Below are 17,317 nucleotides of genomic sequence, written 5' to 3' on the forward strand. Positions count from 1 at the left end.
GACAATAATGTGTAGAAAGACCTGAAGGCGGGTTATGCTGAACAGTTGGTAGCAACAAGCATGGCATGTCACCCTTCTAGAAAAATCAACACAGAAACTAATAAGAGAATTAAAGAAATGTCATGTTTCTATTTACAATTGTGGCAAATGTAAACTGTGGTACTGTACTGTACTGTACTGTACTGTGCAATTCCACCCTGAAAGAACATCTGAAGAACTCCGGAACACTGTGTTTGGACACCTGTAAAAAAGGAAGATTAATTCACCCTTCATCATACTGACAAAGAGCGCATGCTTCTCTGCCAATCCTGCCCCCCTTTCACCCACCCAGTTTCACCACGACCACCAAGTAGCTTTTTACTGTAGGCTATATCAATGCACTACTACTAGGTCAACAGTTGTCCAGTCTCTCTCCGGATTTGGTGGTTTGTTTTATTTATATCTACATCCATTAGTCACATGGTGTACTGGAGCATGTTAGCATATTTGTAAGATGCTTAGGCACTGACTGTTAAAAAAGTATATATACACATGAATTAAAGCAGAATTGATAGTGTAGCATGTCTCCGCATTTAAAGCCACTGAAGGCAGCATGAAGTAGCAATAATTCCATACAATTGAAGAACTTGCTATCCCACGTCTCCTCATCCCATGATTCTGCTCACTGTAATACTGTTGCACACACCTCAATTCAGTTTCCTTGGAGACTGATGATTTTAGGATACAGTATATGATTTAGTATAACAAAATAACAACTTATTATTTATACTACTATAACAACAACAACTTGTTTATACCCTGCCCACCTAGCTGGGTTTCCCCAGCCACTCTGGGCGGCTCCTAACAGAATGAAAAGCACAATAAAACATTAAACATTAAAAACTTCACTAAATTGTATTAACACTTGAATAGATCTTGCTTCCCCATTAAGTTTATAGGGAGAGCTCCAAACCCATAGCTCTGGATTAAGCACACAGAGAAAGCCAGGTCTCCTGTCATTTTGCAGCTTCAACCCAGACTAAAAATTATGACTAACTCTTGGCTATTCTCCTACCTACAATATGTCATCTCTCCTCTTGGAAGCAAGATTTGGCCAGCTCTTTATTCTTGTAACAAAAAAGCCCAGCTAGGGCTATTAACTTAAAAAAATAAACTGGTTTGGCCAGTTCAGCAGTTCCTTCTACCACAGACTACAAAAAAAAAAACCAGACTTGGTTGGGATCCACAGGCATTAGCCAAACAAACCACCCAATCCTATAGCAGTACTATACCATCTCCATTAAGATAAATAGTTCCATACCTGGTCTGTGTTAGACATGAATCCAAGTTGTAAATAGGAAGTATTTGCATGGTATTAGCTATTCCTGGATATTTGTGTATGTCAATATTAATACTAGATGGTGGTAGACAGGGCCAGTGCATTGAAGCAATTGTCTCCAGCTTTTCCAACCCAGCACCCAGGCATACATTTTGGGCAACAATTTCTTAATTTGTTACCATCTATTTCTGGGGTGGTAGTGCTGCTTTTGCAACCCAACGTAGATCAGGCCATGATGGTGTGTCCCTCCCCACCAGTTGAAGACCAATGCATTAAATACGGTACATTATAAATTTATTGGGTGCATTACTTTTCTGTTCTCCTGGAGGTAGGACCCGCATTTTCTGTCTCTGGCATCAAACCGTATTGTAGCTAAAAAAAGAATTTGTGAATTTTACATCAAGGTGGCTTAGAAATCATGGTGACCAGAACGGAATCACAGACATGTCAGTATTAAATGCAAACATCAAGAAGCAGCTGATAAATGGAATGTGTCTGCTTGTCTGCTAGCTCAGCAGCACCTTACATTACAGAAGAGATTACAATTTGCGCAATTACAATTACAATCCATACGTTGAACATCAGCTTGCCATGGACATCCGTCTGGTCACTATGAGAACAAGACACATCCAGAAGGGGCTCTTCTTGCGATATCATCACCTGCCGCCTCTTCCGCACAAACGCAGGAGAAAGGAAGGTCCCGGCCAGAGCCTGTGAAAGCTTGGCCCTCCGGACGCTAGGGGTCGCTGTGTCCGGCTGGCGGAAACGCGGGTGACGGCCCCTCTCCTCCGCTTTCTGCGTAGCGCGGTTCATTTCCGCTTCGCTTATTCTTTCGGAAATGGCTGCCGCTGCCTCCGCCGCCGCTAAGCCTTGAGGGATCAAGTCAGGAAGGAAGAGGAAGAGGCCGCCGCTATGGGTCGGGAGTCCAGGTGAGCCGGGAGGCCTTTTGCGGGAGCGGGTCGGGCCCTGCCTGGTTCCTACCCGCCTTGGCCTTTCCGCGAGGCGAAGGGACAAAAGGGTCCGGCCCCTCGGGGAGGCCCTTCGCGGGGCTGCATCAGGGGGAGCCTCGCGGGAGGAAGGCGAGGAAGGCTATTCGGGGGTCGCGAGGTTCTCTCCTAGCTTCTCGCCGTCGGGAGTGTCGCAACTGCTGAACGGGCTGGGACTTTTGGCTGACTTTTAAAAATATTTATTTCAGACACTTTCATAAAGTCCCTCATTAATTTACTATATTATAGTGACTTACAACTTTAGACGGGGCATGATCAGGGCAGTTTTTCTCTCTGCTTCTCCGTTATGTGTTTGAGGCGGCTGATGGCCATCCTTCTCTCCCACCCCACCCCGGACAGGAATGTTTCTGCCCCTGTTTTAATTTTGATGTCCATGAGATCAATTCTGCTCAATTGAGATAAAATATGCAAAATGTTATCTCCTCTCTGCTTATTAATTTCTAATTTGTTGCTGCTTCTCACCTGTACCAGGCCATTACCAGTAGTTATCCAGACTGGTCATAATCCTCTGTAAATTGGGATGACCTGTACAGCAGACTTGATGTGAATGTTATGAGAGAGGTTCTAACAGACCGAGAACATAAACTTTTAATAGTACAGCATAACAACAACAACAACAACAACAACAACAACAACAAATAAATAAATAATTTGTTTCATTTCTACCCAACCCATCTGGCTGGGTTTCCCCAGTCACTCTGGGCGGCTTCCAACAAAAGATTAAAAATACATTAAAACATCAGTCATTGAAAACTTCCCTAAACAGGACTGCCTTCAGTTGCCTTCTAAATGTCATATATAGTTCTTTATTTCTTTGACATTTGATGGGAGGGCATTCCACAGGGCGGGCGCCACTACTGAGAAGGCCCCCTGGGAAGGTCAACTTTGTTCTTTTTTAAAAGTCCAATATGTCATCAGCTGCCACACTGTTACTGCTGTTAATCAATATTGGGATGAAACAGATTTGCAGCACAGATTTATGATAGCTAGGCTGAACCGAGGCTAGCAATAAATGGTTGTAGCATACCTTATCCAAAATAATTTGTAGAGAGAGCCTTAATAGTGACTTGGCAGATTGCATATTTTTAGTTTTCTTGGTTATATCTCATTCTTATTTTAGGGAGCTCAGGGCAACTTTTGTGGGGCCCACAGTAGTCCGGTCAGGCACTGATCTAACCCATCCCGGCTTAACATCATTACATCCTTGGAGGCTCTCGGACTGTTCACTGAGCCAGTAACAATAACACAAGGCTGCTTCTTATGATTTTTGTTGTAGTACAGTATATGGACATGAATACCTAAGTAAAATTCAGTGTTGTACTATGACAAATGTTCCATCTGCACAACCATCACCAAACAGAATGATCTCCCCTCTTTCACCTGCACACTGTTTTGGAGGTTCTCCTGACTCCCCTTAAGCTAATTGGGGGGTGGGTGCAGGAGGAAAGGCTCATTAGGTGAATCCCACTCCGTGAGTTTAAAATGCACATTATCCAACAAGTATGAATTGTGCATGTGTGTGCTTTTAACTGTGTTCCATACTAAAAAAAAACATACAACCAGGTGATTGCGTCTCTACCTGCATGTATAATGAAATAGTCTGTGTGTGTGTGTGTGTGTGTGTTTTAATGGACAACGTATGTGTTTTGTGCTTGGGAAGTTATAGCTGATTACTGAAAATTCTTATAATATTTGGACCTCTGTCTTTTCCAACTTCCCTATGATTTGCCCTGGAAATTATTAATACTCTTGAAACAACTTCTACAGATTGGTTGTCTTGTACCTGGCCTCAAGGCAAATGGATTCCCATATTGGTCATTTGTTAAAAGCCAATGTAATGCTTCTTGGACTAAATGGAATAAAACTCTTGAGTGGCATGGAACATTGTTTGAAGACTTCTGTAATAAACTTGTACAGTAATGACTTTCACAGTAACACATGGTTTCATGACATTAGGGAAAATCCCAGTATTGCATGGCATGAGTCTGGACCATTTATGTCACACAGTGTAAAAGGTTTCATGCTGCTTCAGTAAAAGGTTTCACCTTGCTTATCTTAATCTCTCTCATTTCCTTAGATCAACAAAGCAACAGGTGTCCAAACAAAAACAGTGAGTTACCCTATTTAAAATAATAGTTTTTGATCTCACGCTTTCTAAGCTCAGATGTACTATGTTAATGATTGTGTTAGTAAAGTTCCCATCCTTTTTCAGTATATCTGTATGGGGCGCAATTTAGATATTCACAGGGCCCCCATTCTTTTCTGATGTCTGTGGGTTTTTCCTGCTCAAGATGAAGTGCATTTGTTGCAAAGGAAGAAAACAGTGCTGGGACCTGCTGGTTTTTCATAGGACTACACAATACAGTTCTTTAATTGTTCTATATTTTCAGTTCCACAAAAGGTTTTAGCAAGATATTTAATTAGGTAGCAGTGTTTTAAGTAATACTTTACTCTTTTCACCCTATGTTTGATTTTCTTGGTATGGTTTGCTTAGCAGCCTTAGCTGTGTTATAGTGGCTCTCTTGGGAAAGTTTGGCATGTATTTTGTATATTAACCCAATACTTCTAATTTATGATATATGGTAGAGGGAAAGTACAATTCTTAACATTTTGGCTGTAAAAATACTACTGTTTCTACTGCATTATTTCCCTCTACCCCTTCTCAAAATTAAACAATAGGCAATGCAGACATGAATGGCTGTCCCATTTAAGGGCTGAGCATTGGATTGCTTGATCAAGCTGCCAACAACAGGATAATGTTATCTTCTGTCCTAATTTATAATCTACATGACATTACAGCCCTAGAAATTAACAGTGTTAATAGTTAGTTGCCTGGAAATGGTTCAAAGGATTTTAGTTTATCATTTATTTTTTGCTTTTATTCACTGCTTTATTAATTCCTAAACTGCTTTCCTTCTATTATTGTTATGCTACTTTGCCTTGAGCCATGCTTCCATTTGAATAGGAAATACTTTAAATACAAAATATTAGAGCTTGAAGAACCAAAATGACATTGTCAGCCCCTCTTATGAGTTCTGAATTTTATCTTATTTGCCGTATTTTTTCGTGTATAACATGCCTCCGTGTATAAGACAACCCCTATTTTTGGGGGACTCCAAATTGAGGAAATCTGGGAGTATTGCTCAGACTTCTTAAGCTTTTTTTGGGGGGGGGGACGACCAGCAATCGCTCACCCGCCTGTAAAGTAGATTAGACTAAGAGAGACTGGCCCATGCATGGTTGAGTGGGATTTGTAGCTGTGCCTTCTCAGTTCTTGTCCAGCATGTGAAGATAAGTCAAGAGCTAATTTTTAACCTTTTTAAAAGCTCTAAAGATTGTATTCTTTGAAAACATCTGTGGTTGTGTACGCTAAACTCCAATTTTGGTGTTGTTTATCTTGACCATTCTGTTGCTACCACAGGCATTATCGGAAGCGCTCCTCATCACGAGGGCGTTCTGGTAGCCGTTCTAAGAGTCGCTCTCCATCTGACAAAAGAGCAAAACGTGGAGATGATAGACGTTCTAGAAGCAGGGAGAGAGAACGTAGGCGTGAAAGATCACGGAGCAGGGAGAAGAGGAGATCTCGGTCACGTGATCGAAAGCGTGTGAGGTAAGCAAAGGAAAATTGAATAACTTATTAAAACATTCCTCCCCTGGGAGATACTGGATGTTTTCTGGTGAAAGAGGTTGCCTCTAACTAGAAGATGTGTCCAGTAGGAAGTGTTCTCAGTTGGTCATTTTCCTTGAAAAGCTGTAATCATTGGTATTGATGCTTGTCCTATTTTCTTTTTAGATTACTAATGAAATCTTTTCAGATGACTAATGAATGTTTTTCTACTCTCTCTCTTTTTAATGATTAAACTAGAAATAATATTTTGTTTACACAGTATTACCCAAAATCTGCTTGTGCGTAGGCGTTCACGAAGCAGAGAGCGGGAACGGAGCAGAGAGAGGAGACGATCACGCAGTCGAGAGAGGAGAAGATCCAGAAGCCGAAGTAGAGGGCGGCGGTCCCGATCTTCTAGCCCTGGCAAGAACAAGAAAGTAGAAAACAGGTAATTGACATACTAATGCATGCCATTTTGTTAAGTATTTGAATACTCTAATAGAATATCTGTAATTATGGTCAACTTTCTATAGACAAGTCATAAGAAAGTTTGAACTTACTCTGGATAACCATGAATTAAGTATACACAGAGAGGGAACCTAGAATCATAGAATCATAGAGTTGGAAGAGACCACAAGGGCCATCCAGTCCAACCCCCTGCCAAGCAGGAAACACCATCAAAGCATTCCTGACAGATGGCTGTCAAGCCTCTGCTTAAAGACCTCCAAAGAAGGAGACTCCACCACACTCCTTGGCAGCAAATTCCACTGCCGAACAGCTCTTACTGTCAGGAAGTTCTTCCTAATGTTTAGGTGGAATTTTCTTTCTTGTAGTTTGAATCCGTTGCTCCGTGTCCGCTTCTCTGAGTGCAGCTCATTTGAAGATTTGGGGGGGGGGGAATCCAGGGAGGGAAGTGTTTCATTGTGTGTGCTGTGAAGTGGTAGTGCTGACACTGGAGCATCTCTGATAGTGTGATGAGGGAGTTGCAGCTACCTGTTCTGTGACTTTGGGAAGGGAAGAAAACTTTGATAAATACCACTGAGAGAAGAAGAATGTCCCCGGGTAGAGAGCAACATATAGGAAGGCATGGAGATAAGCATGATAGAATAAAAAATAAGGAGGATTGTATTGAGTTTGTGAGGAATAGGGACAAGAGATTGAATATGAAGAAACAAGTGAGTAAATGAAGTGATTAGGGAAGAGCGTTGGGGAAATATGCCTAATTGCTTCTGTATGGTATCCAGTTAATAAGTTCTTTTCTCCCTTCCCTCTGTCCTGGTGTGAACTGCAAGTAAATTTCTAATGTTTTTGCTGCAACCATTAGTGCTAGAGATGAAATGCCAAGGTTCTGAAAATTCAGAGTCTGACATTGGAGGATTAATTGTTGGGAAATGCTACATTATAGAGTCCTTTCCCTTATCAAGTTTTTATTACAATACAGTGGTACCTCTACTTACGAATTTAATGCGTTCCAAACGCACATTTGTAAGTAGAAAAAATTGTAAGTCGAATCCCATAGGAATGCATTGGGAGAAGAAATTCGTAAATAGAAACATTCGTAAGTAGAAACATTCGTAAGTAGAGGTACCACTGTATTTCATTTGACTGCTTTGAAATCTGCTCCACCACCACAGTGCCAAAAAGGAAGAGCCCCACATTTTTAACATGCCTCATCTGAACTTGGCATGATTGCAGCAGAAACTATCATGATAATAACAACCTTAAAATTTCGCTGAGATCCAGGACAGATGTTTCACATTTGCCTTCCTCTTAGGTTTGACCTGCTGTTCCACTTTGGTGGACTTTCTCCTTTTAGAACTTTTATTGACCTCAGACACTTCAGTTCTGTATTCTCTCTCTCTCTCTCTCTCTCTCTCTCTCTCTCTCTCTCTCTCTTCCTCCCCCCCTCCCAAATTCCTAAGCTGTATCCACACATTTTTTTTAAGCAATCCCAATAAAAATGGAAGAGCATGTGTGGGCAGTGTTAATGTACACAGCATTGCAGAGAGTCAGCAAAGACACAAAATGGTAAATGTTGAGTATTGTGAGGGACATGTAAACGCATGGAAACGCTGTTTACCTTCCTGCTGGAGCAGTACCTATTTATCTACTTGCACTTGGCATGCTTTTGAACTGCTAGGTGGGAAGGAGATCATTATGATAGGGAGCCTTTTATTTTTATTTTTCTGTAAATTAGTTCTGTTTCTTGTTTGTTGAGGAGCTGCTCTATATAGAGAGAGTTGTGTGCATGCTCCACCTAGTGATTGATCTTGGTGCTCTCATTGCTGGGTACTGTGTTTATCTGCTGCTTCGTTATGCTGGGCTGCAAGAAAATGGCATTGGTGATTCTCTGGCCTCTCAGAAAATCAAACCATTCTTTATAACTTGTTCCTTTGGGGCCTCTGTGCTGCTATCACTATGCTTAGAAAACCTGAAGGAGTCCTCTTTGTTCTACAGATCTGCTTTCTCAAAATTAAAAACAGGTGTGCTAAATGAAAAGTATTAGCAAGCATGCGGTCAAGGTATACAATAAAAATATGTAAGCCATTTCAGAAATATATCCATCTAGCTTTATCAACCTTATTCTAAAGTCTCAAAGATAATGTCTTGAAAGTTCAGTGACATAAACTGTTGTTTAAGATAAGCATATGGTTTTTGTTAAAACCTTTCAGTGGGCTCTAAAGAGAACTTTATAAGATTTTACCAACCAAAATGATTTCTACATTTATAGGCAAGGGTTAGCACATGTTTGAATTGGATTTGTCCTTTTTGTGGGAGAAGAGGTGGGAATAATAAAAATCCATAATAAACATGATAAATGGCTTTCATATTGAAGCCAAGTCTGTCAGATTCTGAGGGAAGGTGTGTGTTTTAAAACATTCATTTCAGCCAGCAGTGACTCCTTGGAGGACCCTAACACTTCCAAAGCAAGTGCTAAATCACTTAGTGAAACAAGCATTCATTTTTAGTCGATTTGCACAAGCTCCTTCCTTCAAGGAGGTGTAAAATAAACACTGGGACTATTAGTTACGCCTAGGTATTCTGGAAATTAAATTTTCAATAAGTGTTTGCTTTCAAAAAGAAAGAAAGAAAAGATCAAAATGAAGCCTAACACTTGGTATATGCCTATAAATTGTAAAAGTCTGAAATCTATGTGCATGATGAGATTAAGGCCAGGATCTAAAGAGACAAATACAGAGCAATGCAGACAGTTTTCTTTTCTTTTTGAAGCCCCTTGAGTCACATGGGCATAAGAAGGGCCTGGTGGATTAGGCCATCTTGTTCAGTGTCCTGCTCTCACCGTAGCAGCCATGTGCCTATGGGAAGCCCACAAGCAGGGCATGTGCAAGAGCACTCTTCCCTCCTATGGTTTCTAGTAACTGATATTCCAAAGCATACTGCCTCTAATTGTGAAGGCAAAGCATAGCCATCATGGTTAGTAGCCAATGGTTGTTTTTATTTTTTACTTCCATGAATTTGTCTAAGCTTTTTCCAGAATCATCCAAGTTGGTGGCCATTGCACCTTCCTGTGAAAGCAAATTCCATAGTTGAACTGTGTAAAGAAGACACTTTGTATCTTGAATATTCCAAAATTCAGCTTCATTGGGTATTATGAGACAGAAAGAAAAACTTGACTATCCACTTTCTTCATGATATGCATACTTTAATAAACGTCTGTCATGCCTCCTCTAACTTGCCATTTCTCTGAATTAAAAAAATAAATCCAAATACTGCAACTTTTCCTTATAGGGGAGTTTTTCCATCCTCTTGATCATTTTGGTTGCCGTTTTCTGAACCTTATCCAATTCTAAATTATTCTTCTTGATGTGTGGTCATTAGAACTGTACACAGTGTTCCAAGTGTCTTCATACCATAGCTTTGTGTAATGCTGTTATGATATCAGTAGTTTTATTTTCAGCTTCTTTCCTAATGATCCTTACAGCTGCCACACACTGGGTCAACACCTTAATTGAACTATGCACTATAACCCCAAGGTCTCATTCCTGCTAGTTCAGTCCCCAGGAGCATATATGTGAAATGCATTGCTTCATACTTGTACTCTAGATTGCTTATGAACGAGTTAAAAAGCACCAGTGTATGTATGCAGTAGGGCCTTTTCAGTGGAAGCTCCTACATTTTGGAAATACCTATTTTTAGATGTGTGTCCGATGGCAACTCTACATATATTTTGAAGGCATGTTAAGGTACTGCTTTTTACTCCAGCTTTTGGGAGTGTTTGATTAGTTGTTTGTGATTGTATACTGGTTATGTTGAACTGAGTTTAGCTGTCATTATGTTATTTTATTTTATTTTATATTGTACTGTCCTTTTGCTGTGTAGCTTGTTCTGTGACCTTGTGGTGTAGGGCAGGTAATGAATGCACCAAATAAGTAATAAATCCTCTGCAGCCAGCATGACAGTAGTTAGGGATGATGGGGTTGTAGTCCATCAGTTTTTGGGGATTCAAGGTTTGGGGAGGGTGCTTTAGATTATATTTTATGGCTGTAATGTTTTACACATTTACTTGGATGTGAGTCCTGTTGAACGTGGTAGTCTTATTTTTTAATAAACAGGTTTGTATCCATCAAAGTCAGCATGCTAATTGAACAAATTCTACTTGTTCAATGGAACTTCTCCCTCTCTTCCCCCTGTGTGCCCCTCCAAATCTGCTTTTAGGATTCTACAGTGCAAATCTCCTAATCTGCTCTTTGGGAAAAGAGAGGGAGGGGAATTTCTGTTGCGTGCAGAATGGAAGTCATTCTGCGAGTGCAATAACATTATTCCCAAACCTTTTGAGTCTCAGAGCACATTTAGAAAACAAACTATTACTTTCACCACAAAATATCCACTTATGTAAGAAAAACTGGTAGTGCTCAGAACCTCCCCCTCTCAAAAAAGGCAAAGCACCTGCACATATCCCAAAACAAACAGAATGCATAGGAAAGAAGCAGGCAGCTCACACCCAGCAAAACTGAGAGAGGCAGGGGGCCTTGACAGGTGCAAAGTCTGTGTCTGTCATGTTGGGGATTCCATTGTTGAATAATAATTTACCATAGGCTATTAATACTTATGCATAATACCATTATTGTTTCCTTCACTACACCTAAAACCTCTTAAGGGAAGCTGACATTCACCATCAGTCATACGCAACTCTTGATACTGTCTTTCAGATCACGATCTAAAGAAAAGGTAGAAGGTGTGGAAGTTAACAAAGAAAAGAAAAAAGAGAAAGAGGACAAAGAAGAAGAAAAGGGTCAAGATGTAAATGTATGTATAGTAACTATTGAAACGTTTCATTGTTCAATGGCACAATGCTGTAGTTTATCGACTTCATAGTGTTTCTAAATTTGTATAAAGTCTTGTTTCTTTGCATGTAGCACAAACAGCTGTTCTAAATCATCCTTTCTTTTTCTTTCTTTCTTTTTTTTTAAATACATTTTATTCCAGTTTTCCAAATTCAACAAATTAACAAAACCAATCTTTTATACAAAATCTTATATTCACATCTTTTACCTTGCTCCGCCGAGCTATGACTTCCCCCCCTCCCTTCATGCGGGTTTCTTGTTAATTCCCTTTTTTGCAGTTCCTTTTTTGACATATTGGTCAATTCGTAAGGTTTATTTTAATCCTGCGAGAGTTTTTAATGACCTACAGTTTTTCTCCATATAGTCCACATATTTACTCCAGTCCTTTTGAAACCTTGTCTCCCCCTGGTCACGAATCTTGCATGTCAATCTAGCAAGTTCAGCATAGTCCATCATTTTTGTCTGCCACTCCACAATTGTAGGTAATTCCTGTAATTTCCATTTTTGGGCTAACAAAGTCCTAGCCGCGGTTGTTGCATACATAAACAGTGTTTGATCTTCTTTTCTAATCTCTCCTCCCATTATTCCTAACAAAAATGCTTCTGGTTTTTTTGGAAAAGTATATCTAAACATCCTTTTCAATTCGTTATATAAACTTTCCCAAAATCTTTTAACTTTTTCGCATGTCCACCACATATGATAAAATTCACCATCTTTCTCTTTACATTTCCAGCAACTTTTGTCACTCATTCTATACATTTTAGCTAATTTAACTGGAGTTAAATACCATCTGTACATCATCTTATATACATCTTCTTTCAAGGCAGTACATGCTGTAAATCTTAAAGTTTGATTCCATAATTTCAACCACGCATCATATTCAATATTATGCCCCAAATCTTTTGCCCATTTAATCATCACTTCTTTTGTCAACTCATCTTTTGTATACCACTCCAACAACAAATCATACATCTTTGCCAAAAGCTTTGTTTTGCCTTCTAGCACTTCTATTTGAAATTTGGATCTTTTATCCTCAAAACCTATTTTTCTATCTTCTTTAAGCACATCATTTATTTGATGGTATTCTATCCATCCTGTTAATACTCCTTTAATGTCCTCAAAAGGTTTTAAACTCCATCCTTTTTCAGTTTTCGTCAAGATTTCCTCATACGTGGCCCGCCTCTTCTCCACTAAATCATCCTTTCTTTTGGGCAGAATGTAGTGGCCCAGTAGAGGACTTCTAACAAGTATAACATAGGCTACATTTGTGTTGTGACTATGGGCATTTACTTACCACTGCTGTAACAACAGTCTCTTGTAATTACAGCTGTGCAGCTGGAACTTGCTTACTTTTTCCTATGTCCTGCTGCTTATGTTTTACTTCATTAGTGAATGAAACAGAGTAGCTGTCCAAGGCACAGAATGACAGTAGTGTACTTAATTCTCCAAGAGAGTGAACTTGTATTACACATGAGTTTCCCAAGATTTTACGTTGGATGTGACTGGCAATGTCTTGCATCTCCCTTTGGAAAAACAGAGTTCATGTCAGTGATCAGTAACTGCATATAGTTTCTTCCCCCCCCCCCCCTCAGAATTTTGATCAGAACAAACTTGAAGAGGAAATGAGGAAGCGAAAAGAAAGAGTAGAGAAATGGAGAGAAGAACAGCGCAAAAAAGCTATGGAAAATATAGGAGAACTAAAGAAAGAAATTGAAGAAATGAAGCAGGGGAAAAAATGGAGCTTAGAAGATGATGATGGTAGTAACTTCTTATGTAACTAACTGTGAGGAGGGAAGCCTTTTTGTTGCTGTTGAACGTGTGGATGTGGAAGATCATGTGCTGTACTATGTCATATGTACTTTACTTTTTTGCTTTCAAAGTGCTTAAGGGAGAGGGGAAGATATGGGCTGCATTTGCATGTCATGCTAAGCCCAAACCATGGCTGATAGTATGCAAATATGCAAACTCCCGAGGAGGAATTAGCACCCGCTTTACTCCTTCCCAGATTTCTTAGTTCGCTGCTGTGTAACAGCTAAGCCAAGGTTAGGTTCGATGTGTTGTCTGAACCCAGGATCATGGTTAAGGTCTCTCCTGAACTATGATACGTAGATAAGGTTTGCAGTTACGGGTCCTGGTTAGGTAGGAGAGATGTTTGCCACAATCCCAGATTCGGATGACACACTAAGCCAAACCTTGGCTTAGCTGCCATGCCATGCTGGGGAGGAGCAAAATAGGTGCAAACTCATTGTTGGGAACCAGCATTTTTGCATTGTCTTGATAAATTATTCTTTGGTTTACAGTGATGTGCAAACCGGGCCATTGGGTTGGGCCCATATTAAGCTTCTGAGCCTATATGAACTGATCCAGACCCTGTGATCATCACCTGAGGTCCTTTGTGTGCCCCTCCATGGGAGGTCCAGAGGGTGGCAACATAAGAATGGGCCTTTTTTGTGGTGGCTCCCTGTTGTGGAATGCTGTCCCAAGGGCAGCTTGCCTGGTGCCTTCATTGCGTATCTTTAGGTACCAGGTGTATATGTTTTGCTATAAGCAGACGTTTGGCTGATTAAACATTCTATGGCCTCTTAAACATGTTTTTGGAAGGGGGTTTGTTTTTATTTTATTATGTATTTGTGTTCTCATTTTCTGTTTTTATGTTGTGAGCCCCCCTGTGAACTTTGGATGAATGCAGTATACAAATATGATGATGGTGATAATGATAAATGGATGCATGCAAGTGTAAGAGTTTTCCGAGTTGTTTGGCAAGAAGAAACAATTTTATTCATTTGTTTATGAAAGCATGAATTGTAATTGTACAAACTGCTTGTATCACAGAATGGTTTTAAATACTACTAAAATCTCTTTTTGCATTAGATGATGATGAAGAAACTGCAGAAGGGGAAAAGGAAGGTACTGAGATTGAAGATGAAGAGCTTGATCCATTAGATGCATATATGGAAGAAGTGAAAGAAGAGGTTAAGAAGTTCAATATGAGAAGTGTAAAAGGTGGAGGTGGAGGTGGAAGTGAAAAGGTGAATTTGAAAAAATAATAATGTTCAGGTCTTAAAATAGTTTTTTGTGCATTAAATCTGAAATATATGAGATCAAAACTAGTATATAGTGTTTGCTAGTAGGATGGCTTGTAAAATTTCTAATGTTTATGACCTTTTCTTTTTAAAGAAATCTGGGCCAACAGTTACTAAAGTAGTAACAGTGGTGAAAACCAAAAAAGCATCTCCAGAAACAGAAAAGAAGAAAGGAGAACTTATGGTGAATGACCAAGATGCAATGGAGGTAATTACAACATGCCAAATTGTTTATTTTGCCATATGAAATCCCCTATCAAGTTTATAGATTTTAGAAAACAGTTTGTTTTAACCATGTATGTAACCCAGTTTTGTGATGTTCACCAATCTATATGCAAAATTGCATATTTTCCACAGAAAAAATGAAGAGTTGCCGTAGGCATTGTGAAATATAATGGCATTTGCCAATACTTAAGTCTTAATACCTTCCCTTTGAGATTTATACTTTCAGAACTGCAGAGTCACTGATAATAATTAGAAGTGAGAAGGATTAGGATAAGCATCTTGCGAGGCCTTACGGTGGCAACAGAAGAGGGCGGCAATAGTAGTGGCAGCCTACGAGGCCTGATGGCGACATAAGCAGTGGGACTTACGAGCTCTCGCCATGGTGGAAAGAAGTGGCGGCGGCCTGCAAGTCCTCCTGGCGGTAGTGGGAGGTGGTGGTAGAAGCTGTGGCAGCCTGCCTCAGCAAGGCCTTACAAGCCGCTGCTGCTACCACCACCATGAAAAAGGCTTGCAGGCCATTGCCGCTTTTGCCACTGTGGCAAGGCCTTGAAGGCCACCACTACTGACGTCACCATGACAAGGCCTCTCAGGCTGCTGCCACTGCCGCTGCTGCTGTTGCCCACTGCCATGACAAAGCTTCTCAGGCTGCTGATTATTGTGCCACTGCTGCCAGGCTGCTGCTGCTACTGCCCCTCCCCCTGTTGTTAATTTTGCCACTGCCAGGCTGCTGCCATGTCTGCCGCCTAGCAGGCCTGCTGGCAGTCTGGCAGTCCCAGATTATTTCTATTCACTATGACTCATCATCATACTTTAGATTGTCCTTTAGAGTACTTTAGAGTACCACCATTTGCTAAGTCCCAAACCAAAAGTCTCATTTGGATCAATTTTGGCTTTCCTGCTGCTGGTGATTGATAATATCATTTATCAGTTTTAGACCTGTAAGTAGTAGCAGTTGCCAGGACATTGTCCTGTTCACCTCTGCATAGTTCCTTATTTCAGATATCATGATATATCACGATGTTTAGCTGGTTATATATCACTATATTGGAAACCAGTTATTGCCCAGCCCTGGTCTGCTCTTAGTATAACTTTCAGTTAACAAGGTAAAGGTAAACATGCTCTGCAGAAAGCAGATTTTGCCTGAATATTCCTTTGCCTCAATGTTTAACTTTTGTGATTTTATAACTCAACAGTATTCCTCTGAAGAGGAGGAAGTAGATCTCCAGACTGCACTGACAGGGTACCAGACCAAACATAGGAAATTGCTGGAACCAGTGGATCATGGGAAGATTGAATATGAGCCCTACAGGAAAAACTTCTATGTTGAAGTCCCAGAGCTAGCTAAGATGACTCAGGAAGGTAATAACAACCGTCAAAGTAGTAGTAACTCTAGTTTCAGAGCTGTTGCATTTCAGATGACCATGGATAAAAATACGTTGGGAGACACTTGGCATACAGTAAGCCAGGCATAGGCAACCTTGGCTCTCCAGATGTTTTGGAACTACAACTTCCATGATCCCTAGCTAACAGGGCCAGTGGTCAGGGATCATGGGAGTTTTAGTTCCAAAATATCTGGAGAGCCAAGGTTGCCTATGCCTGCAGTAAGCCTTCAGCCTTCAGCCCTAAATCCAATTTCATATATAGTCTAAACACATTGGGTACAATGTTGGTGGGATTGCCAAATTATTTTCTCCTGAACACCCACGCGCCCCTTTTAAATTTCTTTTTCTTTTTCCCCCAGTGCTTAAAGCTGAATGTATGCAAATGTATGCACAATTTATGCATAAATTGTGGTCTTATTGTATTAGGAAAAGAGAGTCATCAACAGAATGGCCTATATTAATGCATAACACTGTCTTTTGTAGTCATGTTTACAACATAGAAAGCTTATTGTAAATCTCAATATGCTTTATCAAAAACATTGCTGCAGAGGTCAATAATATCACATGTACAGAGAATATCTTACAAGAGGGCATTGATTGATGTGGATAAGTTAATCAGTATTCTAATCTGGATTGTGTTTCAGAGGTGAATGCATATAGGCTGGAAATGGAAGGAATTATAGTCAAGGGTAAAGGATGTCCTAAGCCAATTAAAACCTGGGTACAGTGTGGTATTTCTATGAAAATCCTGAGTTCCATGAAAAAGTAAGTGAACTGCAGCAAAATGAAGCATGTATGTCTTGAAGTGTATATGAATTCTCCCTGTCAGGGTCTTTGCTTTCTGACTTGTGCTGTTTGCAGCACATGGTTACCATGTGAATCTGTGTAAAAGAAATTATCTAACAAGTCATGCAAATTCAAGATGTCAGGGTAGCTACAGGTAACTTAATACTTTTGTGTCACTTGTTCACTAATCATATATATGTTGTGATGTATTTTAATTTCAATTAATAATTTTGACTATTTTTTTAAAAAAATGTACGTAATAGAATGTGCAAGTTCTTAACATACAATCTCTTATTTCCTTTAAGGCATGGCTATGAGAAGCCCACCCCTATCCAAGCCCAGGCTATACCTGCAATTATGGGTGGACGTGATTTAATTGGCATTGCTAAAACAGGAAGTGGAAAGACTATTGCTTTTCTGTTGCCCATGTTCAGGCACATCATGGATCAGAGACAACTAGAAGAAGGAGAGGGTCCAATAGGTACATGATAGCAACATTCTTTTTAATCTCATGGTGTTTGTGTGCAGGTTAATAATTAATTTAATGGATCAAGCATGAACTGGAAGTGAACTATGAAAGGAAATCCCTGGCTTGTGCTATAT

General features: G+C 40.1%; 1 protein-coding gene across 4 annotated transcripts in view; it reads left to right on the forward strand.

Moving 5' to 3' along the window:
• The first annotated feature begins 2,132 nt into the window (after nucleotides 1–2,132).
• DDX46 (DEAD-box helicase 46) overlaps nucleotides 2,133–17,317 on the forward strand; it is a 36,973-nt gene continuing 21,788 nt past the window's right edge. For 2 of the 4 annotated variants that reach the window (XM_035105469.3, XM_060271666.2), the window contains exons 1-11: nucleotides 2,133–2,247; nucleotides 4,403–4,435; nucleotides 5,747–5,935; nucleotides 6,213–6,380; nucleotides 11,104–11,200; nucleotides 12,831–12,996; nucleotides 14,110–14,267; nucleotides 14,416–14,529; nucleotides 15,740–15,905; nucleotides 16,573–16,693; nucleotides 17,020–17,195. In XM_035105469.3, coding sequence (XP_034961360.1) covers nucleotides 2,231–2,247; nucleotides 4,403–4,435; nucleotides 5,747–5,935; nucleotides 6,213–6,380; nucleotides 11,104–11,200; nucleotides 12,831–12,996; nucleotides 14,110–14,267; nucleotides 14,416–14,529; nucleotides 15,740–15,905; nucleotides 16,573–16,693; nucleotides 17,020–17,195 — 1,405 coding nt within the window. In that variant the 5' untranslated portion in view covers nucleotides 2,133–2,230. The remainder of the gene's footprint in view (nucleotides 2,248–4,402; nucleotides 4,436–5,746; nucleotides 5,936–6,212; nucleotides 6,381–11,103; nucleotides 11,201–12,830; nucleotides 12,997–14,109; nucleotides 14,268–14,415; nucleotides 14,530–15,739; nucleotides 15,906–16,572; nucleotides 16,694–17,019; nucleotides 17,196–17,317) is intronic. The other 2 variants (XM_035105470.3, XM_060271667.2) reach the window with 1 other exon arrangement.

This window comes from Zootoca vivipara, chromosome 2, assembly GCF_965207765.1.
Source record: "Zootoca vivipara chromosome 2, rZooViv2.hap1.1, whole genome shotgun sequence".
NCBI classification, from domain to species: domain Eukaryota; kingdom Metazoa; phylum Chordata; class Lepidosauria; order Squamata; family Lacertidae; genus Zootoca; species Zootoca vivipara.